The sequence below is a fragment of the Polypterus senegalus genome, chromosome 5 (genome assembly GCF_016835505.1).
Source record: "Polypterus senegalus isolate Bchr_013 chromosome 5, ASM1683550v1, whole genome shotgun sequence".
NCBI lineage: Eukaryota > Metazoa > Chordata > Cladistia > Polypteriformes > Polypteridae > Polypterus > Polypterus senegalus.
The window spans coordinates 106,703,607-106,729,136 of NC_053158.1; the positions used below are offsets into that span (position 1 = coordinate 106,703,607).

The 25,530-nt window shown below is 37.6% G+C and overlaps 1 protein-coding gene across 3 annotated transcripts in view; it reads left to right on the forward strand.

Moving 5' to 3' along the window:
- bcl2b (BCL2 apoptosis regulator b) overlaps nt 1-25,530 on the forward strand; it is a 229,059-nt gene that overhangs the window by 12,465 nt on the left and 191,064 nt on the right. Inside the window, exon 2 of one of the 3 annotated variants that reach the window (XM_039753200.1) lies at nt 3,710-4,309. The exons of the other annotated variants lie outside the window; for them this stretch is intronic. Coding sequence (XP_039609134.1) covers nt 3,710-3,754 — 45 coding nt within the window. The 3' untranslated portion in view covers nt 3,755-4,309. Of the gene's footprint in view, nt 1-3,709; nt 4,310-25,530 lie in introns of those variants that run through there. 3 annotated transcript variants of the gene reach the window in all.

Below are 25,530 nucleotides of genomic sequence, written 5' to 3' on the forward strand. Positions count from 1 at the left end.
GAAATCCCCCATCTAACTTATCACGAAATATATTTGACAGTGTTGCTGTGGTGCCAGGTATCTGTTGATGAATGGATTGAAGACATTTGTCATTTGATTTAACACATGTCTGTTTATGTAATTGTCTTTGAGAAATTGTCAATTTACCTTTTACAAAAGACACTTCAACATGAATTTGGGTCATATGATCTTTACAGTGCCTAGCAAGCAGGTAGGTGAATGAAAAGTTAATGAAACTAATTGTGCAGGAGCTCAGAGCTGGTTACTAAGAGTTGCTCAGTTTGATAAAGTGGGTCCTGGGGTCACCTCAGCTTTATGATGGAAATGTGTCAGTGTTTTACTACGTCCTTTAGAATCCTGCTGCAGCCGACTGTCCCCAAATTGTTTCTTTTTTAGACAGTAAGTAATACGTCTTAAAGCCTGGCAGACACTATTGCTGAAGTAATTTGTTTGGCAAGATTGCGAAATTCATTGAAATCTGCATCCTGGCAGTCATCGCTACTGCCAGAAGGCTCTGTGATGGGGGGGAAAAAAAGCAGATTGGTGATGGAAACAAGGGGAGCCTGTGCTTCTCAGGCAATGAAGTGTAGATGATCCTGCTATAAATAGTACACTGTGGGTTTGTGTTTGGCCTAATGGCACCAATTAAAAGTTGTGGAAATTTTTCCAGTTCAGACCACCTCCACTTTCCTGTTATCAGAACATCACATTAGCTTATTATTCTGTAGGCCCGTTGCGAGTGTTTTTCCTAAGTGACATCAACGGGCTCTGATGCTTCTCTAGTGAAAGTAATTACTATCCTTTTTACTGTGCCATAAGTTCCTGTCTTCAGATTTGCTCCATTCATCTGTTTTAAATATGCAAAGAAAGCAAAGTTAAAAGTAGACATGGCTATACAATATACAAGTAATTTTAAAGAATCTATGAAAAGCCTTTTTCTAAACAAATAAATGTAATATGTTTTTGTCCAAAGTGGCCATTAAATCTTAAATGCATACTATAGCTGTTTGTCCAAGTGGTGGATTGACAGGTAAGTTGACTTTCTGTGGCTCGCACAGTGAGTCACTGTTTAATTGCAGTGGCAATGTTTAGAGTCCAGTGCCTTAGGGATTGGGGCAAGTTAGCTCAGAATTTTGTATTTTTGTGATGATTGGCTTTCATATGAATATATAATGAACAAATTTAAGTTGTGTTTGTTGTGGAGGAGAAGGTTACAACACAAGCTATAAAAACCTGCCAATCCACTAGCAAAAATCAATGTAAGATTGGCTACCTTGATGTCTCCTTGATTAAATAAAATCAGTAAATATAATATCTCTGATAAATGTTTTACTAGGTTACATTTCCTTCCCCAAAATCTATAAACTTTCTACCACTTGGCTCCAGTTTTGGGTAACACTGGCCCTTATGCTTTGCCGGAAGGGGTGACAATGAGTAGTCAGCCATATTATATACAGTAATTTAGAGAAAGCATAGTGACATTGGTGGCTATTGCCGTTGCCTCACCTTTTTTGAAACATAGGTTTGATTCCTGACCTTTCCACTGTCTGAGATTTGAATGTTGTCTTTGGACAGGTCTTCTTCCTCCTAAATTCGAATGATTTGTTTATTAGGTTGATTGGCAGTCCGGAATTGGCGATTGTGAATGAGTGTGGATGTGTATTTACTCGTAATGTATTTTTGCTCCATCTAAGACTGATGTTTGCTCCTCATCTAGCATGGCTGGGGTAGACTCTTAATTCACATGGCACTGTTCTGAAATTAATAGCATCAGAAAATGCATCGTACTGAGGCAAGCGATGAAACATTTCTTGAAATTTATTTTCAGTATCCATGGCATTTTGTCTAAAGGAAAGTCGAGAATTTATCTTTAAAGCATATATAAAGACAGAGCTTCCCCTTTTTGTCTTGAGTGAAATGGTTTTAAAGTGGCTCATGCTGCTTCCTTAAAGTTTGAAGTATCTTGGACTGTGTACTGTCAGACTCACTATCTATGTGGAGTTTCCATATTTTTCCAGCATTAATATGGATTTTCAACAGGTATTTCATTCTCTTGGCGAAGAGCAGAAAATAGATACTTGCTAAAAAAGGTGGTTTTACCAGGAAAGTAGATTAATTGGAGGCTTGAGAAAGAGTCAGCAGGTGATCTGAATCAAGGTGATCCTTCTCCCCATCTCCTATGTAAGATGTAATGTGAATGTTAAACTTCTATAAGACAAGTAGAGGACGGGAAGGACCACATCCTGCTGCTTCAGAAACAATTAGACATTTAAAATAATAACAAATAAAATATAATTTTAGGTATACATTACATATGAAAGCAAAATGTTGACCTCTTCAGAAAACTTACTAATTTTTGTTGTCTCTTTTTTTTTTATTTCTAAGTCAATAAAGATTTTCACAACAGGCATCTTAAGATCCAGCAGTAGTATTTTACTGTATGTAAGACCAGGGTTATAGCAGGTAGGTGTTTATATTACCCATGAGATGATAACAAAGGAACCATTCACCGAAAATTAGTTTTTTTTTTTTTTGGTGAATATGCAAGGAATATCTCATTTAGTCCCCATATGGTGAACATGCTATTGCTCTGTTGAAAAGACTTCAGACAAATGGCTGCAAGGTATACCAGAGTCATCAGTCATTTTCTCTACCCAGCTGTTTTGCACTGAATGCCAGGGATTACCAAGCAGCACTTGTTAAAGTGTACATGTATACTCCCAAGCCCGGTCATATGAGAATCACCAGTCTACCTGCCAGCATGTCATTGGACTGTTTGAGGAAACTGGAGCCTCCAGGGAATGTAGAAACTTCACACAGACGGCACAACAACCACGAAATGAGGGTTTGGTAGGGTTGCTAGACTGCTTGATCAACAAAATGCATTAAAATGACCTTCTCAACTCCACAATAAAAACTTCACAGTATTTAGTGGTAGTACTAAATAGGCGCCATGCCACCTTTACCCTTGTCAATCATCAACGCTTATTTATATTGCATCTTTTATCGATGGTTACACCAAATCACTGTGTACAAATGGTTAAAAGTAAAAACTACCGTTTTCTTTTCCAAAGTGTATAAATAACCAAGGTAAGATCCTTTCTTAGTAGGATTGTTACAGGCTTATTTTCATTACAGACGAAATATATAAAGCATAGCTCACTTGCATATTAACTGAGAGTGCCTCTTTTTACTTTCCCTCTGTGTATGTGTGTATACTTTTACTATAATACACCCATAAGAAAAATAATGTGACTGGGACAAAATTGTGACTTTTGAGTCTTGAGTCTTTGAGTTTTTAAAGGATTTATACATGTTAAGCATCCCTAAACATGATTTGACACTAAAATTACATTTATGTGGGGAGAGGCAGCTGCAGGTTCACAGTGTCTGTCCTGTTGGACTAAACATATAAAGAACAATGTCAATAACAAGAAAAAAGCAAATATAAATACACTTATCAATTATAAAATAGAAAAAAGCTAATGTAAAATGGCAAATTAAACAACCTTGAAACATCTACAAATAAAAAGCATCAAAAAAAGATTCAATAAAAATATCAAAATAAATAAGCTAAAATTGGGAAAATATAGACCGGAGTTGGAGCCTTGGTTTTAAACCTTGAAGCTGGATTCATACCCCCATCTGGACTATATGGTGTTTGCATGTATTTCTCCAAATAATTCAGTTTTTCTTCTGTATCCCACAGGTGTACAATTTAGGTAAACTGGCGACAGCAAGTTGGCCCATGTGAGGGAGTGTGGACATGTACATGGGTGTGCACAGTGAAGGACTTGTGCCACATCTTGGTTTGGTTCTTACTTTGAGCATAGTACTACCTGACATACATGTCCTGGTTCCCTAAGACCACAAACTTAATAAAGTCTTAATAAAGTAAATGGGTGGATGAAAAATTTGAAAGTAATTTTGAATCTTGATATTTTCAGTTATTTGGTTATCTTATTCTACTTTGCATGTTTGTATTGTAAACCACCAGACTAAACACACTATAAACAACTGATTGACTGAGGTTGCTTGAGAGGATGCTTTAAATAATTATTCTATCTGTCTTCAACACTTCAGGGGCTTGAACATTTTTTGAAATGGGCATTGACTTAGTGCTCATGTGTGGATACTGGTGGTCTGCTCCAAAAAAAAAAAATCAAGCACATTCCTTCCAACAACGTAGCACCTTTGTGTCGATTTACATTTCTACGAAGACTACATCTCACAAGAGATGTCAGATGATAGTAGTTCTGCAATTTGAATACTCTGTTTTGTAACAGATAAAAATTAGAGGGACTAAAAAGAGGAGAAAAAAGTATGGAACATATTTACTAATTGTACTGGAAAAATATCAGTATTTCACATGACTCATTAATGGTCACTGGTTCTTGTTTGAAACAAGAATGAACTTGTGTTCTTGTTTTCTCCAAATCAAAAAAGAAAATCATCAAAAGTAAGTATTCTTTAAAGACTCGAAATATTCTGTTGATCCAAACAGACACAATCCTTGTATAAACCAGGCTGCCATGTGGCCTGTCCATGTGAATCTGGTGTCATCACCTGATAATTCCATTGCAAGCAGTTTTTTCAGAAAGTCTCGTCAGAGTCCTGCTGCCAAGATAATCCCCATATGTTTAGACAAGTGAGCAGACTTTGCCTGGCATCATCACTCAGTGTGGACTCTTGTCATTTTGATCTGCACCACTGGTACTGCTGCCTATTCCATTCGGGTGTTAAGAAATTGAGAAGAGAGAAAAAAAAAAACAATTTGAAGTGTAAATCAAGATAAATGAAAAATGTAGAACAAATGAAGGTTCTTTTGTCAGTTGAACCAGTCCCATTTTGAAGACTTCTAGTTTACCTCATTTAAAACCTCTTTCAGGTATGCATGCCGGGTTGCAAAGGGGTTTTCCATGAATGGCTAATGGAATAGTGTCGTCCATTTTAATTTCTAACCATTATATCCACATACAATGAATTTACATGGTCAATAGGTATGACATGTTGTGTGGGTGTTCCTTGATACTGAAGGTTTAAGCTTTGATTCCAGTAATCTTAAAATTTGATAAAGGTGTTTCAGTAATTAGAGTGGTAGGTATTCAGTTGGTTCTGGTCTCAGTTGTTATTGTTTGATAGTGTTATGAAGCTGTTAGTTATATTATTCATTATGAAGAAGTCTACTGATGGATAAAATAATTACCATGTAAAGCACCCTCCTGTGGTAATTATTGTGTGTATTTAAAGTTAAAAAGGATTTGTAGCACTCATGAAGACAACACAAGGGCTGATACAGTCAGATTGAGGATTGGCTGGTTTTGGGTAGGCCGTACCTCAGCGACATCAGCCTGTGCATGTTGTTTCTTGTGCATATTTAATGGTCAGTGATGCATACGGGAATTTCAAATATTCTTTTATGAGAATTTTTTTTTAATAGTTTTGAAACACAGATACCAAAGCCGTGGATAAGGTGGGCTGATTGTAATTGGTTTTGTATTGATTTGCACTGTGCATTATAAAATATTAAATATAAAATAATGCCCTATTTCAAAGCGAGTCACAGACAGCATTGTGATTGTGGTCACCTTGAAAGGAATACAAAAACAGCTAACACTGAGTGATACAGCTGCCCTATTAAGCATTTTTGTGATGGTGCTCATTGTAAAGGGCCAAAAGTTAAGTAAAGCAGGGCCACTTAAAAACATAATAGTTTTGAGGATAACAGACCATTCAGCCCAACATAGCTCATCATTCCCTTATTGTGAAGGTCCCGAAAGTACCACTATCATACTTCTTGTTAATTTATTCCACATGCCTGTGGTTCACTGTGCTAAGAAATATTTCCCAGTATTTGTGTGGAATTTACCCTTAATCCATCTTCCATATGTGTCCCCATATTCTTGTTAAAAAAACTCATTTTAAAGTAACAGCTGGAATCCACTGTACTAATCCCTTTCATAATTTTTAACACTTCATGTCTCCTCTTAATCTACATTTACATAGATAGATAGATACTCTATTAATCCCAAGGGGAAATTCACAAAGACATTTGCTTAAACTGAAAACATTAAATTAGTTATTTTTTAAATAATCTGGAGACAAAAGCTGTACACAGTATGTTACATAGTTTAATAGTAATGTTCTTTGATTTGAATACTGCGCATCGTGTTAAATAACGTAATATTCCATTGGTCATCTTAATCTGTTCCGTATGATGTCTGAAGATGGACAGTGCTAAGTGGACTACAATTCCCAAGTCCTTCTCAAAAGGTATGCTTTTAAGTTTTATCCCCCTTCCCCATTCATGTATTTAATTCTAACATTTTTACGTGTTGTTAAATTTATTTGCATTAAATTTAATCTATGACTTTCTAAATCTAAATTCTATAAGAGGATAAGAACAATTTTAAAGAGAACCGTGCTTGTTAATGTGTATATTATTTTGAGCCCCCTTTTTACATGCTAAGTCACTAGTGCCTATTCTAGCAGAATTAGATGCACAAATAAATTTAATCTCGACAAGGACATCACTAAGGTATATTCACAGAAAGCAATATTTATATTGGCAGAGCTGTCTTACAGACATTAACCAGGCTGGCAGTGAAGCGGTAGCTGTAACTAGTGTGCCATTGTGAAGCTCGTGGTGCTGTATAACACAATAGCTTTCTGCATGTGGCCACTTTATAAATGTAAGCTTGCTTAATTTGTTATTTGACAGTTCTCTTTGTGAAAGAGCTTAGTAAATGAAAGGTTTTTTGCAGTGTCACTGTTGTTATTTAAATAGTAAAGCATTTAGTGATTGTCACTATGAAAGATACTTTAAGCAATGAAAACGGATTGGATTTTGTTATTTTTTTCCCCTTTTTGAACATTTTAGGTTCAGAATGAGCTTAATTCTGAAGGAAGTCTGCATATCTATTGAGGACATATTTATTTTAAGTAGAGTACAAAATGGCTGAAATGCCTACAGGTCTGATTCATGTGACCATCAAAACGAACAATTTGGCATTATTGAAAACAGATCCCGTCATGCTGTTCGAGAACTCCTGGATGTTTGAAAGTCTTGTTAATTTTTAAGACTATTAATTTTGTTAACAAAGGTCAAAACTGTAGTGCTTGTACAAAGCAGAAATGTCAGCTATGAGTAATAAAGACACTTGGAGTGACCCGGTATTGCTGTCCTCACTCTGTATTAGTTGTCAACTCTTGAAGCCAGCACTGGATTTGCATATTGCACAGGAGGCCAATGCTCTCATTTCCAAAAGCATCTGTGTTTGCGTATGTGGTAGCAGCCTATTTTTACAAATATGCTCATGTATAGCTCTCTTTGAACCTGCGTCCCTGTACAGCAATTGAGGAGGGACCATCTCTTTTAATATTTGCACCTGCAGCTACTTATTTGCTTACTATCACCTTAGTTTTGGTGATTGACGGTGATTGGCTGATATTGGATTATGTAAATTATCTAGTACTCCTGGGTTTTGAGTCAAATGTTACAGATGACAGGAAGTCAATGGTAGTCAGCTGACAGAGTACACATTTCTGAGCTCTAAAAACCTGGCACGCTGCCAGGGGTCTGCATTCTGAGTCAGATGCATTTGTCTATAAGAGTTGGGAATCATTTGTTTTTTAAGACCTCTTGTCACTTGACCTTTGTATGCACAGTTCAAGTATACACTTTTGTAAATAAATGTTTTTATATGTTTCAATACTTCCTGTAAATTAAAAAAAAAAAAAAACTGGTGCCTGTGTCTGGTTTTGGGGATGTCCTAAGTCATTGATACTTCACTGCCATCTCCTCAATTCAAAAGTGATGATTCAAACTCCTGCATCTCCATGCAGCCTTCATCAACAGGGTGGCTTCTTATTTATCTTTCTAATCAGTGGCTCAGTGGCATTTTGGATAACACTGCTGCCTCACAGCTCCAGAAACCAGGGCTAGAATGTTGGCCTGATCTCAATCTGTGTGGAGTTCATGTTATTTGCCAGTGACTGCACACCTCCCAGTGGCATACACTGTAAAATTCCTGGTTAATTTAAATTGCCTGATGGGAAAAAATGTGAAAGTACCATGGAATGGATTAAGGACCCATCAAGAATTCTGAAAGACATTCCCAGGGAACTGTACTGTGGTATGTGTATCTGGGAGACAAAGAAGTTATGGATAGGGCAAATGTCTGTGTTGGAGAGGGTAATAATGCCATCCATGCATCCATCCATCCATCTTTATTCTTAACATACTTAATGTGAAAATAGTGTCATGAGGAACAAGGTATACACCAAGCTTGAATAGCATATCATTCCATTGTAGGGCACAATCATACCCATGTGCTTGCCCTGGGCCTATTTGCAGTCTGTAGCTAATCTAACATTCATTTCTTAGGGACGGTGGAGACAAACTCACATGGACCAGGCTGCCATTTCAACAAAGTTTCCTGGACAGTTGAGGACTAACCATCAAGTCAATGCTCCTCTGGAAGTCATGCTTCTAGAGTTTTTCTAGGTTTGAGGTCAAAGCTGGATAAAGCAGAAGAATAATGTTTTTATTATAGTTTTTTTTTTTTTTAAGTTTTATTTTAAACATTAGTTTAAACTTAACAAATGTCATACTGCACTGCATCCTAAGAAATGGCCTGAATTTCTGCACAAGTGAATGTGTTTGCCTCTTAAAGGAGCAGTACACTGGAAACCAGAACAATAGCATATATATAGTGTCATCATATATAAATAATATAAATAGTATTCTTTTGTCTCAGCTGCCCAGTCACTGTTTCAGCATTTTGTGTGGGGTTCACTTTTGCAATTTTACATTTTTCTTCTCCCCATCTAATCGCATTGCAGCATAGTAGTACAGTAGTAATCTTTCTCATTTCAGACTTGCCAAATGAGAGAGATGGTTGGAGAGGTGGGTGCTGCTCTAAAGAAAGACAGATAAATGAACAAGTGTATCGTAGTTCGTCCATGGCTGCATGTATGCTGACCTTTGTCCTGCAGAGAATCGATTATTATGAGAAATGTTGTTAAAAATGTCACTAAGGAGACTGCATATTAAAAAATAAAAATAAAATTATCTTCAGTGGAGAATATCCTACAGATGGCCAAATAAAATATCAGTTATTTAAAAAAAACAGCTAGAAAAGACAAATACAAAATAGGATGTTTTTTGTTTTTCAAAGGAAGATTGCATTTATTGTGATAAAACCTTTTAAAAAAACTGGTTCACCCTAAAGGAATCTATGTAACAGTACATTGATAATAAATGGCGAACTGAGAGATCAACATTGTAAAGTACTGGGTTTGGTATTGGTATTGTCTGAAAATTAACAGTTAAGACACTAATGTTGTTTCCACCTGTATATGTAATGGCAGACAATCATTTTTCAGGTTTTTTCTCAAGAAGCATTTTTATACTTGGTTTGAGCTGAGTCATAGACTGCCAAACCAGAAAAACTAATATTTTAATATAGTAGAACCCACCAATAAAAGTTTAAGCATGCACTTGTTGTACTGGCATTATTGTGCAGAACACTACCTGTCATAACAGGACAGAGTTCATAAAGGAAGTGGGCATGTTAGATGTGTATCTTGAATCTTTTTTTAAAATTTTTTTTCAATTATTCTATTACCTTATTCCAATTCAGTGGGACACTACGGTGACCAATTCTGGACAACTGCAAATGATGTTAAAAATGTCCATGGAAAAAAGAAAAATCTGCCTCTCCCCCTCATTGATGTTATGAAGTAGGAGGCTCAAAGCATACAAGTCCCAAAAAACACTTCCAAAATTGCTCACTTGAAGGGGATATCACAGTGAAGTCACTGCTAGTAATGAAGACAAACACAAAGTCTTCATAAATAAAAGATTTATTCATCACCAAAAAAAAAAATTCACAGATTTCACAAGAGTGAAGTTCGCAGGACCACAAAAGACAAAAAGCAGTTGCCTTTAAAACAAAAGACGATCCAAGCAAAGTCCCAATATAGAAATTCAAAGAATGTTAAAAAAACTGAGCAGTAAAGTGAAAAATCAAATAATTCAAAACAAACTGCCAAGAACTGTGGGACTGGATTTATAGGTGGAGGGCAGTTCAGGTGATGAATGCCAGGTGGTCCCGTATCTTGGGGGACCACTCAAAACATACATAGAACATAAACTCAATCAATCGATAATAAACATAAGTAAAATTAATACATACAAAATACCTGTAATAAAAAATGAACAACGACGACCTATAACATGAATTTGAACTCCGGTGGGATGTTAAAAATGCATTGGTCTTTGAAACATGCAATATTATGTGAAAGACGTCTTTCCTTTTGATCTTTAATGATGTGTTTTTAGGAAGTAACTGTTGATAATATCTTAGCAAAAAATGCACACATTTTAACCATACAAATTAATAAAACACAGGTGGATTATGAAGCACAGGTTACATAGGATTTTTCTTTTTTCCCCATGGATGTTTTTCACATCATTGTTCCAGAATCAGCCACTGCAGGTCCTGCTGACTTGGAATCTTCAATGTTCAATTCAAAAATTTGAAAATATGAGATTAAAATTTTTTCTCTACAACCAGTACAGACTAAATGAAGTAAGTAACATATTAAAAAATAATTTCATTTTTGGATGGAGTAAAATTCCAGTTGGTTGACTCCTCTAAACTGTCTAAATGTAGCCAAGTGTAGCCGGTAATGAACTGGTATCACATCCTGGCTTGGCTACTGCCATGAATCTGATACTGCTGATGACCCTGAAATTTAAAAGGCAGAAAGGATGAGCAACATGATCCTAAAAGTAAAATAAATACATGCTGCGTAATTTATTCTATTGTTAGCATTGCTTTTTTATGCACACTCTTTGTATGAGTTATATGCTAAGTTTAGTTTAAAAGGTACAGTTTGTGGTTTGCATTATGACACATTCGCAAACTGTGTGGCTATTTTTATCTTTTTGTGCCTTTGCAGACATAGCCCATGGAAAAGCAGGCTGTTTATTTTGAGGAGTAGGTGGTAGCTCAGATATTACTACAGGTTATGGGGAGAGAAAGACAGAGGAGTATATCTTAGATCTCACATATGGGCTACATCTGCAGAGGTCCTCGCATGTGTCTGTGGTCTGAGCCAATTACTGCGGTGAATAAAGAAACTCGCTCAGATGCACACCTGGAAAACCGCGTGGGAAGCAGAGAGGCGGCCTTCCCACACACTGTGCTCTGGACAGGGCCATACCTCAGAGAGCTGTCTTTGTTGTCGTACATGTACCAGTTAATCCTGACTGATAAACTAAGCAGCCAGCCTCTCATATGGCCTTCGCTTTACTGTACCTGCAAAGTGACCTGGCAACTTTGTAAGATTTCAAAGAGCAGTGCAGAACTGTAATCAGCAGAAAAAATAAATAGAGTAAGTGACTGTCTGCAGCCTGATTCTGCACTGAGGCTGCATTAACTAAAAATGAAAAGTGTGGTTGTTGTTCTTACTATTATATGGGCCATTTTCTAACAGCTTTGTTGAAGCTGAAGAGCACAAAATAGGCTGGGCCACTCTGAATGTATAAAACAGCTACTGGATGGAAAAGGGCAAACTTTTCTTATAATGATGCTTGCTATAATAAAAAGATTTTATTACACATTTTTTGGTTAGTGAAAGTCTAACTTAGTTTTGTAGTTTTTATTTTTCTAAATATTTTTCTTTAATTTCTACTTGCATGTATGGTGGTGCTTATTTGTAGCCTAAAATGTACTTTTATTGAGTTTTTTTCTCCAGCGCAACTTACAGTATTTGAGATACAGTTGGTTACATTTCTTTTATTTTCCCCAATTGGAGCCTAGGCAGGTGAAATGACTTGCTCATGGTCACACAGTGTTATTAGCGGGATTTGAACCCTCAACCTCAGGGTTTGTAGTCCAAAGCTTTTACCACTACATCACCCTGACTATTTACTGTATGTCCCCATCATGTCTGCATGAAGTTTTCCTCTGATGGACTGCCGGCCTTTTTGGGGCTGGTTCCTAATTTCTGCTTAAGGCTGCTGATATAGCCTGTTTCTCTTTGTGACCCTGTGTGATGGACTGATTTCTAGAATATAAGTTGATAAATATTTTGTATGTCTTTATTTGTAAGTTAGTCAAAGCAAATGTAATTTCAGTGTGCTCAGGAGGCATGCTTTACTTCATTGATGAGAACAGCAGTGCTTTGATGTTTACCTTACTAACCCCCCTAGTCTTAGCACTGGCTCGGGATGTGACATGTAGGGTGGGAGGCTTGGCAAGGGTGAGTGAGTTTTGACTTAGAGCCTATAAACCATTTACCTCCTGAAGGCAATAAACAAAGCACTTAGAGGTGTGGAGTTGTACCTGAGCGCTTTCCTTGGTAACTGGCCCAGGAAGGGACAGATAAATAAATTATAATCGTCTAAAGTATGGCTGTTTATGATTGGTCTTGACATTCTGTACTACAACACCCAGTTGGTTTGTGTTTTATGGTATGTATGGTACAAAGTTGTTCATCTTGTCTTTTACCTCACTCTTTCACCATCTGGCCATTAAGAGAAGACTATGATGAAGACTGTAACTGCAGCCATACTGAGACAGCCATGTGGCCTGTTTTAGTACTCCAGTCAATGGCCACGTGGTAACAAAGCAAACTAGACTGAGGATAATCTGAGAGCTGCTTATGGATGCAGCATGCACTGCTACTTAGGTTGTAAGGGTATGGTTGGTCAATATTCACATAGTATTCTGCTTCCTTAATATTTTTGGGCATTTTTATCAATAATAGATAATTAAATGTGTAACTTAACTCCTGCCTGTTTCCTTACTCTGTCTAATTGCCCGAGGTTATAGATATAGAAGGGAAGTGGGGAGGAAGAGCTAAAGTACCTGATCACAGACTGGTAAGTGTATGGGATTTCAGACATTTTATTAAAGTCTACACAGTTAAAAGTATAAAAGGGGGAAATAGAGTCACCAAAGGACCTAGGACTGTAAAACACCCTGTAATTGATTAAGTTTGCTCATTGGACTCTTAAGGGGAACTGGGGTGTTCAGAGGAAATGCACAAAATAATGAGCACATTTGTAGAACAGTGGATGCATGGATTATTTTGATTTGCTTCAGATACAAATGATCTTTTGCATTTGTCCAATTTATTGAATTCCTGTTTTCATTTTTTTTAACTACAGATTTTCTAAGGTGGCTTCTTAGTTAACCTTGATGTTAGTCAATTAAAAATCTCAAATCTGAGTGGCCAAGCATTTTTTCACTTCCTCACATATAATTGGTGACATTGTAAAGTGGTTATAATTTCTTCACCTCTCGCTTTTGATTTTTTTTAATCAAATTTAAGCTCCTGCCTTTGGAATTTTGGAAATGAATTTAATTTTGGAGGTGTGAAAATTAAGAGATAATGGAAATTTTGTGACACACATAATACAGCTAGCTACTGAGAGTTTAGTTTGGAGTAAAACTGTAGTCCTCGGTATAATTACTACTAACTAACATCAGTCACTTTTCCTTTTCCGAACCCAACTAAAAATATGTCCTAGCAGCAGTGAATAAAGGACAGAATCCACCCATAAGATGCATAATGCCCGAAAAACATGGACATGCGTAGAAGAAAGTCAGCAAGTCAGAGTTACCAGTTGATCTAACACAGAGGAAATTCATAGAAACACTGAAAGGAAATTTAAACCAACCATATAAGGCCTTCCAACTGGAAATCAGACATAGCTGCAAATAGTGCAGTAGGTATTTTCATAATATTTACTGCACCAGTCTTTACACAGTCCTTAAGTAGTAATATGCATGGTGAATATAATTGAAATTTATATAACAGTTATTATGCAAAAACAACATATTGAATTTGTACAACTACAGATCAAGATAGCAAAGCAGCGGTATGGTAGTATCAAGAGGTAAACTAATGAAATCAGAGAAACCTAATTGAAGCTTTTACATTTGGATGTGTGACTGTGTTGTTTTTTTAAGCTTCTGCACAAGATACACACCTGTGGTGGGCTGGCGCCCTGCCCGGGGTTTGTTTCCTGCCTTGTGCACTGTGCTGGCTGGGATTGGCTCCAGCAGACCCCCATGACCCTGTAGTTGGGATATAGCGGGTTGGATAATGGATGGATGGACAAGATACACACTATTTTTGTCTTTTCTCCTAACCTACTCTGAATGGAAAAAAAGACCAAAGAAATGATATTTGATTTTAAGATTTTAAGAGCCAGAAATCTGTATGTACCTATTGTAGTTCTGGGAGAGGAGGTAGAAATAGTGACTGAATATAAATACTTAGGAACTTAAATAGATAACAATCTTAATTGGAATACAAATACAAAAAAACTATTCTCTAAATGCAACCAGTGCTTACTTCTACTCCATAAACTCAAACTATTTAAAGTAGACAAGGACCTCATGTTGTCCTTCTATCGCAGTATGATCCAGTCTGTGATCCATTTCAGTTTCATTGCCTGGTTTAATAGTCTGACAAACCAAAACTCAAAAAAGCTCCAGCAGATTATGAAGTATGCAGTTAAAAGTTATTGGGGCTGATGTAGATGATTTGACTAGTGTATGGCAGAGGGCAATGTTAAAGAAACTGGAAAATCATCTCAACTGATGACAGTCATCCATTACATGTAGAACTAAAGTTCAGTAAATCAGGAAGGATAGTCGTTTTGAAAACCCACACAAATCACTGCACAAACTCCTTTCTTCCTAGTGCCATATGACTTTTCAATAAGAAATAGTGTAGGTAATGATTAAGGTTTTGATATATATCCTGTAACCTTTTTTTTTTTTTTGGTGTAAATATGTATCATCTAACTGCTTTACCTTAACCTTTCTTGTTTCTATTTGTCTGTTTTATCTCATTCTGTCTGTTATTAGATGCAACGGAGAAGGTAAATTTCATGTTTTCTTGTGTAAACATGACTAAATAAAGAAACCTTAAACCTTAAACATCTTCTTCTGGAGATCATCATTCCTCATATTTTCCAACTTAATATTTTCATTCCAGGCATTTGCTCTGTTTTTCAATTGTGCTATAAGGATTGAGTGGGCAGGCATTTGTATGGTTGGTAACAGCAGAGGATGAGACTTGAAGGTTGAGTAGGGTGAATAATGTGGTCCAAAAATGTTTATAAAAACAAAGTATTATCAAATAATTTTAAAATCAGCAGTGTTAAATATAAATTTAGTAAAAATATATTTCTTCAATGCTGTTTCTGAGCCCCTTATGTTTTTCCCACTTTTTAAGTCACTATGTTTTTGGTGGTGTCATACATAAATATAATTTTTAACCATAACTCACACAGCTATCTTTAATAATTGGCCCTAGTTAATAATGAGAAGAGATTTCACTGTCAGAACTGCCACATATTTTACAATATATACTATATTTACTAATTTTTTCATATTTGTTTTCTTTAGAGGAGCTCCTTTCCAACAAAGGATACACAGATGTCAAACAATGTCCTGTACACGATACATTTCACTTTAAAATCTCTACAAATGTTTTAAAATGTTTGTATTTTTACACTGTACACAACTCAGCTACTCAGAACAATGGGCACTCAACTTTGGTTGTTATCTTGGGTCTGTTATTTGCTGAAGACTGTTTTATGTTTGCAGGATGGTGACACAGGCACTAACTATCATTGCTGCTCCACAGCATATTGTGTTTTGTGATTTGTGAGTGTCTCCTGCTGTCTGGGATAGGGTCTAGGATGAAAATGACGTAGCCTTTGAAAACATTAATGCAGAGGGCTTCCCATACATGGGATTATTGGAACTGGATAATGATCTTAATGAAGTTTGCATGGCATGCATATGGCTGGAGGGGAATAAGGAAGGAAAAGGTATATATTGTAAACTGTAAGGTGTGCTCTTGAGCCACGCCAAACTCAACAAAATGCCTGGATACCAGGTAAAGTTTAAACAAAAAAATGATTTATAGACCTCAGGCAGGATTACACTACCCAGTGGGTAAACAGAAAGGAAAAAAAATATTAAAATAACTGAAAGCTAGCCCCCTCTAGTTTAACTCAGATTTGTACCCTGAGATCCTCCTGATCCTATCTCACCAATTAACTCTTCCTTTGTCTTTATCATTAATCTCCTCATCCCCCAATCCATCCTGATCCATGCACCACCAAGATCACCCGACTGGGCAAACAGAGGTTCTTTTAAAAGAGACCCCAGAAGCAGCTGCAGCGTCATGTGAAATTAACTATGAAATGAATCTGGGCCATTCTTGTACTTTTATCTCTTTTAAGGTCCAAACACCTCTGATTGGGGCCAGAGGGCAGCCACAGCCTCCTGATACATCTGCTGCATCTGGCGTCTTATGTTAATTCAGCAGCCTTTACATTTATCTTTTAGTTCCTGAGCATGTCTGGTCCAGCTACTGGCAGCCTGCTTGGCCTGTGATCCAGGCAGTAGTCCATACCAACCCTGCAGGGTCTCCTTGGCCTCTCATTTGAGCAGTGGTTCCTCCTTCTCTCCAGGAAGTGATCCATCCCAAATCCCAGATGGAAGAAAACCCCTGCATTGGCTCTCTGAGCCCTTGTGTGCTTGACAATATCTATTGTGACAGTAGGGGGCACTATCGCTCCCTTGAACCCTCAGGTACCACACCAGACACCAGGTAAAAGTGCTAAAATTATTTGTTTTATCATAATAATGTGCACTAAGCACCCTCCACTCCACACTACTCATAAACCTAATAAAATACAACAATAACCAATCCTCCAACTCCCAGACGCGTTGCCCTCCTACCACCCAGCTCAGCTCACCGTCTGGGAGCTCCCACAGTCCTTTATACTCCCTGACCCGGAGGTATTCCTGCCCAACAGTCCACAATTCCTTATTCCTTCCGGGTCAGGGTAAATAGTCCTTATCATCACCCCGGAAGCACGTCGTTTCTTTCTGTCACGGGATTATGACGTACTTCCGGGTTGTAGGGCATATATGAGTCCATGAGCCTCCCTACAGCGACCCCTTGTGGTCCCCAATGTATCTAGCAGGGCTGGGTATAAAAACTACAGAGTCCATGATGCCCTGCTGGAACTCGGGACACGTCCATGCTGTCGGGAGAGCTCCTCCTGGCGGCCTGGGTGTGAGGGCCGGAATATGAAGCCGGCCATCCACCACACTATGTTTGGCATGTAAAGTAAAATGCAAATTCCAAAAAAACACATCTGTTACTGATAATACCTTATTTTCTAAAAGGAATTCATCTCAAGTTTTTCCTTTATATTGTATATGGATTGACTGAATTTTTTAGTGTCGCTTTCAGGGTTGAATCTTTGCTTCCAGCACAAGCTCTGGACCCTAGAACCCTGATTTTGACTGACTGGGTTCAGTTAATAAATGGGTAGTTGGTAAATTTATTTCCATTTATTGGAATATATGTTGATTTTACACATTTTTGGCTGTAAGTAATTATTTTCAGTGAACATGAAAAGGATATAGTAGTAGTTTGTTAAGTAGTTTGTTAAATCATTTATTTTTGAGCAGGACAAGATAAAGAAAAATAGTGAGTATAGATGAGTTCATCCCAGGAATTCCACATAATAGATGATAATGCTGCTTTGAAGACAGTTATCAGTACCTGAAGCTTTAAAAGCTGCATTAAGTGCACTTCTGGTGGGAGCAGTAGCCTGATTTTGTGCCTCTTAGCGCTCAAGACACATGATCATGTGCCAGTTAAACTATATTTACCCCACTTGATGTAGACTTGATGGGAGAAATCCATTCATGCGGAAATGAAATACAGTACAGTTTTCAAAATACAAAAATATACAGTATTAAACTGTTTCTCCCGTTGGCACTGGGTGCAAGATAGGAACCAACTCTGGTTGAGTACTAGTCTATCATAGTAAAATGAAAAATATCCCATTTATAATATATTATTTATAAATGTATCCAGAATTGAACTAAAGAAAAAAAATATTTTGATCCTCTAGGCAGAATGTCTGGTTTCTGTGTTGTGATTTGCACAGTCAGCATACAGGTATAGAGTTTCAGTTTTTATTGAATGTTTTACGTAAAAAATAATAGTAATAAGTACATTTATGTAGTTTGGGAGGTGTTGTGGTTAGTGTTAATTTTGGACCTTTCTGGTTTTTCGGTGAAATGTAAAAGTTTGGCCCATGTTCACTTTGTTTTTGCTGTGCACTTAAGACATTTGTGTGTGAAATCAAAAGACGAATATGAGAAGAGAGATCAGTGTCTAAGCTTTTATTCCCTGGTATTTACATTTAGATATGTTAAACAACATAAAACATAGCACATTTTGTATCAATACACCGAGTTTTTCAAGTGAATAAATGTATTGGATCAGAGTGTTTCAACTAAATTAAAGAAAAAAATGCTTAATATTTGGTTGCATATCCTTTGCTCCCAATAATTGCATCAGGCCTACTACCCATAGACTCCACTAGACTTCTATTTTCTTCATTGGTTATGCCTTTGCAGGCTTTTATTACAACATCTTTTAGTTGTTGTCTGTTTTGTGGGATTTCTTAATTCAGTCTTCTCGTCAGGACGTGAAGTGCATGTTCAATTGGGTTAATATCTGGTGATTGACTTGACCAGTCCAAAAACATTTTTTCCTCCTAATGAAGTCCTTTGTTCAGTTGGAAATGTGTTTTGGATCACTATCTTGTTGTAAAATAAAGTTCTACCCGATTAGTTTGGATGCATTTCTCCGTAGATTGGCAGATATGTTTCTGTAGACTTCTGAGTTCATTCTGCTACTGCCATCACGAGTTACATCATCAATAAAAATGACTGTGCCTGTTCAAGAAGCAGCTATGCAAGCCCAAACCAAGACACAACTTCCACCATGTTTCACAGATGGGCTTGTATGTTTAGGATCATGAGCAGATCCCTTCTTTCTCCATACTTTGGCCTTTCCATCACTTTATTTAATCTTTGTCTCATTAGTCGATTAAACTTTATTCCAGAACTGTTGTGGCTCATCTCTGTATTTTTTTGTAAATTCCAATCTCACTTTACAATTTTTACTGCAGATTAGTGGTTTGGATCTTGGAGTATGGCCTCTATATTGTTGTTCTCCTTCGCACAGTGGACTGTGATATTTCCACCCCTGCTCTTTGGGGTTTGTTCATGAAGTTACAGACTTGTGTTTGGGATTTTTCTTTACTGTGCTCACTGTTTTTCTGTCATCAGTTGTTGTTGTTTTCCTTGGATGACCGGTTTGATGCCTGTTGTGCAGTACACTGGTAGTTTACTTCTTTTTCATGGTACAAATTGTGGTACTGGCTATGAAATACTTCTGATGGATTTTCCCCTTTTCTCAGCTTCAGAATGGCATGTTTTTTTTCCTGTAGACAGTGTTCAGGTCTTCTTGTTGGTCTATCCTTCTTAACTACAACTGCAGTCTTCATTGGTGAAAGCCAAATCTTAAACAAAGAGTAGATATCCAGGGCTACTTATTAATCAATGTTATATGACACTCCTGGGTAACAAGAAACACCTGCCACTTATCATGTCCCAATACTTTTGCTCACTTGAAAAAATGGGTGGTTTGATACAAATTCTGTTATATTTTGTTGCTTAACATATCTACATGTAAATACTGTACTATGGAGTAAAAGCTGAAACTCTGATCTCTCTTCTAATATCCATGTTCTGATCTCACACACAGATGTCTTCAATACACAGAAAAAACAAATTAACTAGCCTTGCTGTTCCAATATTTTTGAAGGAGACTGTACTATATATATTTATATGTTATGTATATTGTATGTATATATACATAATATGCACAATATACATATGCATGTGTCTGTAGTAATAATGATAAGATATAGCAGAAGCTAGGTACTTTCTAAGTAAAGTCCCATTCATTCAGAATAATTTCAATAAAACACAGTATTGACATGTTGCTATCATATAGTGGATTCATAACACTAATTATTTAGTATTATATAAGTTGATAATGGCAACTTTTAGTGAGATTGTCTCAGTTTTTATTTTTTTTAGATATTTATACGTAGAAAATCTACTGGCTTATGTTTTAAGTTTGACTATACCAGACATAACGTAAAGGATTTGTAGAAATAGGTGTAATGGCCTAACAGACAGACAGAAATTCAATTTTATATATTGTAATAAGTGGCCGGGTGCAACTAGCTTCCCAACCAGTTCAGTGGGTTTCATGTCTACTTGAGACTTTTATAAAATGGATGGCCAGGGGGAGAATATCTATCAGAACTACATGCTCCCCCAAGCTGTCAGCTGGCAACATCCTGTAGCTGGAGCACCCTTGTGTATTCCAGTAGGGCAATCTGGGTATTGTAGTCCCAATGCATAACCCTGCTGGATGCCATGGTTGCTGCCAGGGGGCACGGCTCTGAATAAGTCTTCCTATCCAGATTGTGGTCCTCATTGGGTGTTTGCACTTCCAGAAGTGTTCCCAGGACTCTCATAAGGGTTGGTTGGAGTCAGAGAACAAAACCTGAGGAGGAATGAAATGTAAAGGAATGACAAAAGAGGAAACAAAAAAAGAATGGGAAAGAAATTATATTGCATTTTATAGTCCTGATTGGGAAGGGAAGAAAAAGTCTGTAAAATAAACCGTAATTTCAATTTGGAAATGTTTTGGGAAGTTGTGCCTGGAAGGTTTGGGGCCCAGGTATTCCTCCTGGTGTATATAGATGAAATGTACACACAACAGCTGCATACATTTCAGATTATTTGACTATACTTATGATATTTATATACAGTTGGCATATATATTTTTCTTTTTCCAGTGAATATTTAAAGTCATTTTTAAAAATGCATACCATCAATATTTTTGGTCTAATAAATATTCAATAATTTAGTGAAGTTCCTTTTTGACCAATAAAGACTAAAAGTGCTACGTTTCTTCTGCAGCCAGCCAGTGCCAAGACCTGTGATGGGACATTCCCATTTCCTCATCTTATCTGTTACACCAAACAAAACCAGGTCTGTTTGTCAGTGAAGTGGGGGAGTCCCCATTCACGTTGGTTTGTATGTGCCTTGTGTACAGTACATACACAGTAAATATTCAAGTGTTACATCTGTTGCATAAAAGCAGATGGTACAGGTGTGTCTGGCTTGGGATTGCATTGAGAGGTAGAATGTGCAGCATTATTTTCCTTTACTATCTTTAGGCCTGGTGTGTGAGCTTTGCTCTTTCTTTTAGCGTTTTCATGTTTAGTCGGTATCTTCTCAGGGTTTCCTAACTCAGAGTGAGTATTCCAAGTTCTTTTGGTAATGATATTGGTGCTTACCTTGTCCTTAGTCCCTTTTATTAAAAGAAAAGTTCATTAATGTTGAAGATAAATACTTGTTAGCCTTGAATTCTATACAGTGAAAGGTGGAGAAAAACTTACTCAGATTGGAGACCATTGTAAAAGTGGCCATTAAAGAGGGATATAAGTAGATTAAGAAGAGAAAGTCGGGAGCAAGTCCTGTTGGGTGCATTTGCCTGGCTGAAGGTCAGCACCATGTTATACCTGCTGAGTTTATGCCCACCCATTTTAGTAATAACATTGAAAAACATACAAAATGAATTGTTGCAGTCAGTCAGTCATTTTCTAACCCGCTTAGTCCTAAACAGGGTTGTAGGGGGTCTGCTGGAATCTATCCCAGCTAGCATAAGGCGTGAGGCAGGAACAAACCCTGCACAGGGCACCAGTCCATCACAGTCCCTTGTTGTGCAAAAATGACATTAAATAAAAGCCTGACAACATAACTTTTTTCTAGGAGTATTTTAAAAAAAAAATCCTTTTTTATACTGTTTCCATGGACTTTGCACTTTCCTCAATAATTCTGAAATGAATTTTAGGTCAGAATTTTGTATGATTCTTAAAGGCAACTATGTTCTAAACTGTGCAACTTCAGTGCACACCTCAGTAGAAACAATAACCCACTATCCTCGATGCGAACTAAAGCAGAGTGGCATTGCTTTCCTAGGTGGATGAACCATTAAAGGGTTCTGTGCAGCAGTTTTATTAGCTATTATATCCACCACCTACAAGGATGTTTCAAATTTCAATGCGTGGAGGTGCAGATCCAAATACTTTTCACTGTCCACCACACCAGAAAATGGAACAGATCACATGGCATGGAACAGAATGCCGGGGTTTCAAGCACAAAATGAATGTTTTCTATGCCTAACACTTTTTAGCATGAAACAGAATTAGTTCTTCTAAAAGGTGTGCCACTGCTTCCGGTCCTGCCAATTTGCTTGCATTTCTTGCTGCCAGTACGTGTGCCAGACATTGCCAACAAAAATACCAAAGAAACTATTGACATTAATAACGGCCAGAATATAGTTTGCACACAGCAGTTATAAACCCGCACACCCACACAGCCATCGCATACTTGCTTTTATGATCAACGCAGTAATTCCCTCCCCCTCATTTGTGAAGCGTTTGGGCTCTCAGGTTTCATTAACAAAAATGCTTGTGTGTGGGAAATAGTGTGGGTGGCCAGAGGGTTAATTTAATGGAGTTGTACTCTGTGGGGGAAGAGATGGGGGTGTTGCATACTATTGTTTACCTTAAACCTATTGCCTTATCAAGGGCGTCTAGTGGGGGCAGTGAAATGGGGGCTGCTGACTTCTGTCTTGAGTGGTCTTGTTTGGAAGCACTGGTTACCAGGAAAACCTGTATACACTTTGGTTTGGATGCAGCTGGCCATTCTAAAAAAAAAAATCACAGGAGAAAGAAATGCTGACTGTGCACATACATTATTTTTTGCTTTGTTACAGGTATTTCTGTAAGAGTTCCTGACTTGCACTTTTTCTCAAATTGTTTTAGCTTCTAAATAAAAGGATTTGCCTACTTGCACATTCTCTAACATTTCTTTTTGATTCATCTTGTAATGCAGTATTAATTGTTGTGTAAGAGAGACTTGCAGTGGTGCTCATAATGAAAGATACTACACAGTTTTTTTTGACGGTCCAGAGACCAGCAGATTTATAGGTTATGTGTGTGTATACACACTGTTTTCCAATCCCACCTAACAGCTATCTTAACTTGCTGGAGCTTGTGTTTCTTTATAATTATGTGTTGATTCCCATTTTTGCATATTTTGTTGTTGCTATTTTAAGATTACTTGTCAGTGCCCATTTATGCAAGAGATTGAAAATCAAAAATGGGGATTTTTCTTTTGTCTTTAGCACTTTATTAGCATGGCTGAAACATGAGCTTCACCTAAAAAAATAAAGCAAAAGAGTCAGCCAGATAGTTCTGCAACCCCACCACTACCACCTCCTCGGTCACTTGCTCTTCCTGGAACTTCTAGGTAGCTTCTGGCTCCATGGCATGCCATCTGCTGTTCTATTTATATTTATCGCTGTGGGGCCTGAGATCTCAGAAGGATTTCTTTTAAATAAGTTAAACAGTGGCAGAAATGTTACAAAACCCAAATACATCACTGCCTTACACCCTTAACAGTTGTGTACATCTTTTCATGTTTTCATTTGGAGAACTTGTTAAGATATAAAATGCCACTTGGCATGGGTTTATCTTTTGATCGCACCAGTAAGTAATGTCTACATTGCTGTGCTTGTAATGACCTCTGGCCTTGTGTTCAAGAACCTGCGAATGGGATTAAAAATGGGTCTCAGGTCATTTTCCAAATGCGACTCCTGTTTGGGCAAATGGAAAGTATAGGGTTGTGAATTACAGCACACAAAATGGCTAACAGGGGTGAAAAAAGAGCAAAACCAGACCAGGACCTTCACTGGTGTGCCCAGAAACTGGCCTCACGCCAGGTAAACTGACTCCAAACACAACTGGCAATGTTCAAGGATTGCTGAAAGAACTGTTTTACTTTAAAAAAAAAGAAAAAAACATGAACAAAACAGCCACAAAATAATGTGTAAAGTTCACATTATATTAAACAATAATATCTATATGAAAATATGCAAGCCAGCTCAATAAAAAAACAAATATTTACATAACTTCTTTATATACCACATTACTTATGTAAAAAGTAGTCATCAACCTTGGGATCCTGAAGTGGTTCATTGTGTGGTGGATGTGGCACAAGGCTTTGCATGTGTCAGTAAAGGCTTTGCGTGTATCAGTGAAATCCTGTATTTTTTTAAGCAAATGAAAAGACAGATTTCTGTATTTTCAGGTTATGTAAAGATTAGCATAGTCTGGAGGGTGGTCACAAATATATTGAGAACCATGATTATTAACTGTGAAGAAATATAACCCATTGAAAACCCATTTAAAGAAAATAAAGAACTATTGGTACCTCTTACATGTTTTAAATAGTTTGTTCTTTCAGTTCCTATTAAAGTTATAATGTCTTTTATTAGTTCTGTTGGTTCATATACAGCAAGATGAACATTTCTGTTTGGGAGCACTTTCTTTAGTTTTTGCCATGAACAAATACTACCCCACAGTGAGCACAGAGCCAATCAGACTCTCCTGTGTAGTGCTTTTCAACCAAACATTGATCTAAGGATGTAAAACCAATGCCAGCAGACATTGTATTTGGCAATCTCCTCATTTTGTCAGCATACATTTCCCTGTTGATGTCTTTCTTGCATTCTGTACAGTGGTCTGTGCCTGGCATGTTGATGAAACACAGTATTTTGTAGCTGCTCAGTGACTCTGTGTTACATCTTGCTTTGCTATGTACCTCAGTATCTTTTCATATTATTGTTTCCCATTCTTTGACACTGAAGTGCCTCTTGCATTTTATCTTGAAACTCAGCAAAGCTAGCCGCTCAAATTCTTTGTGGCATAAGCACTGTATTTTGCGATCCTAGATGCAGGTTCCAACCTCAGTGGTTTACAAGTAATCATCTGACAGAAAGGCAACAGTATATATTATATATTAATATATATATAATATATATTGTGACGGACAGCCGGGTCCCATGCCCGGCCGGGACGCCTCTGCTGCATACTTCCCGGGGGAGCCACCATGGACAGTGCAACGCTTCCCCCGGGGCGCCTGGGGGCAGCCTCCCTGGCCATGGGTCCTTCCTCAGTCTCCCCCGTAGCTCCATGGGACATGGAGTCCACCACAGCCCGGTTGGGAGATGGGGTGGCCGCTAGGGGGTGCTGCGGAGAGCCAGCCGCCACAATGGACGACTTACCAGCCCCACCCGGAGGTACAATTAAGACCAGCTGGTCAGGCACCTGGAGCACTTCCGGGTGGGCTATAAAGCAGGCAACCTCCCTCCATTCTAGGCCAGAATCGGGAGGAAGAGGACGAGGTGGTGGCAGAAAGAGTTGTTTAGGTTTGTGCTTTGTGCTTTTGGGGACTGTGTTGGGCCTGTGGGACACGGGGAAGACGTGCCCCACGGCTGAAGAAAAAAAGAATAAAGCCTGTGTTTTGTACACGTGCCTCTGCGTGGTCTGTGCCGGGTTGAGCGCTATATAGCGCCTTTTACTATATATATATATATATATATATATATATATATACACACACACATATACATAGATAGAAAGATAAAAGAAAAAAAAAAAACTGGCAGGACACAGAAAATAGGCAA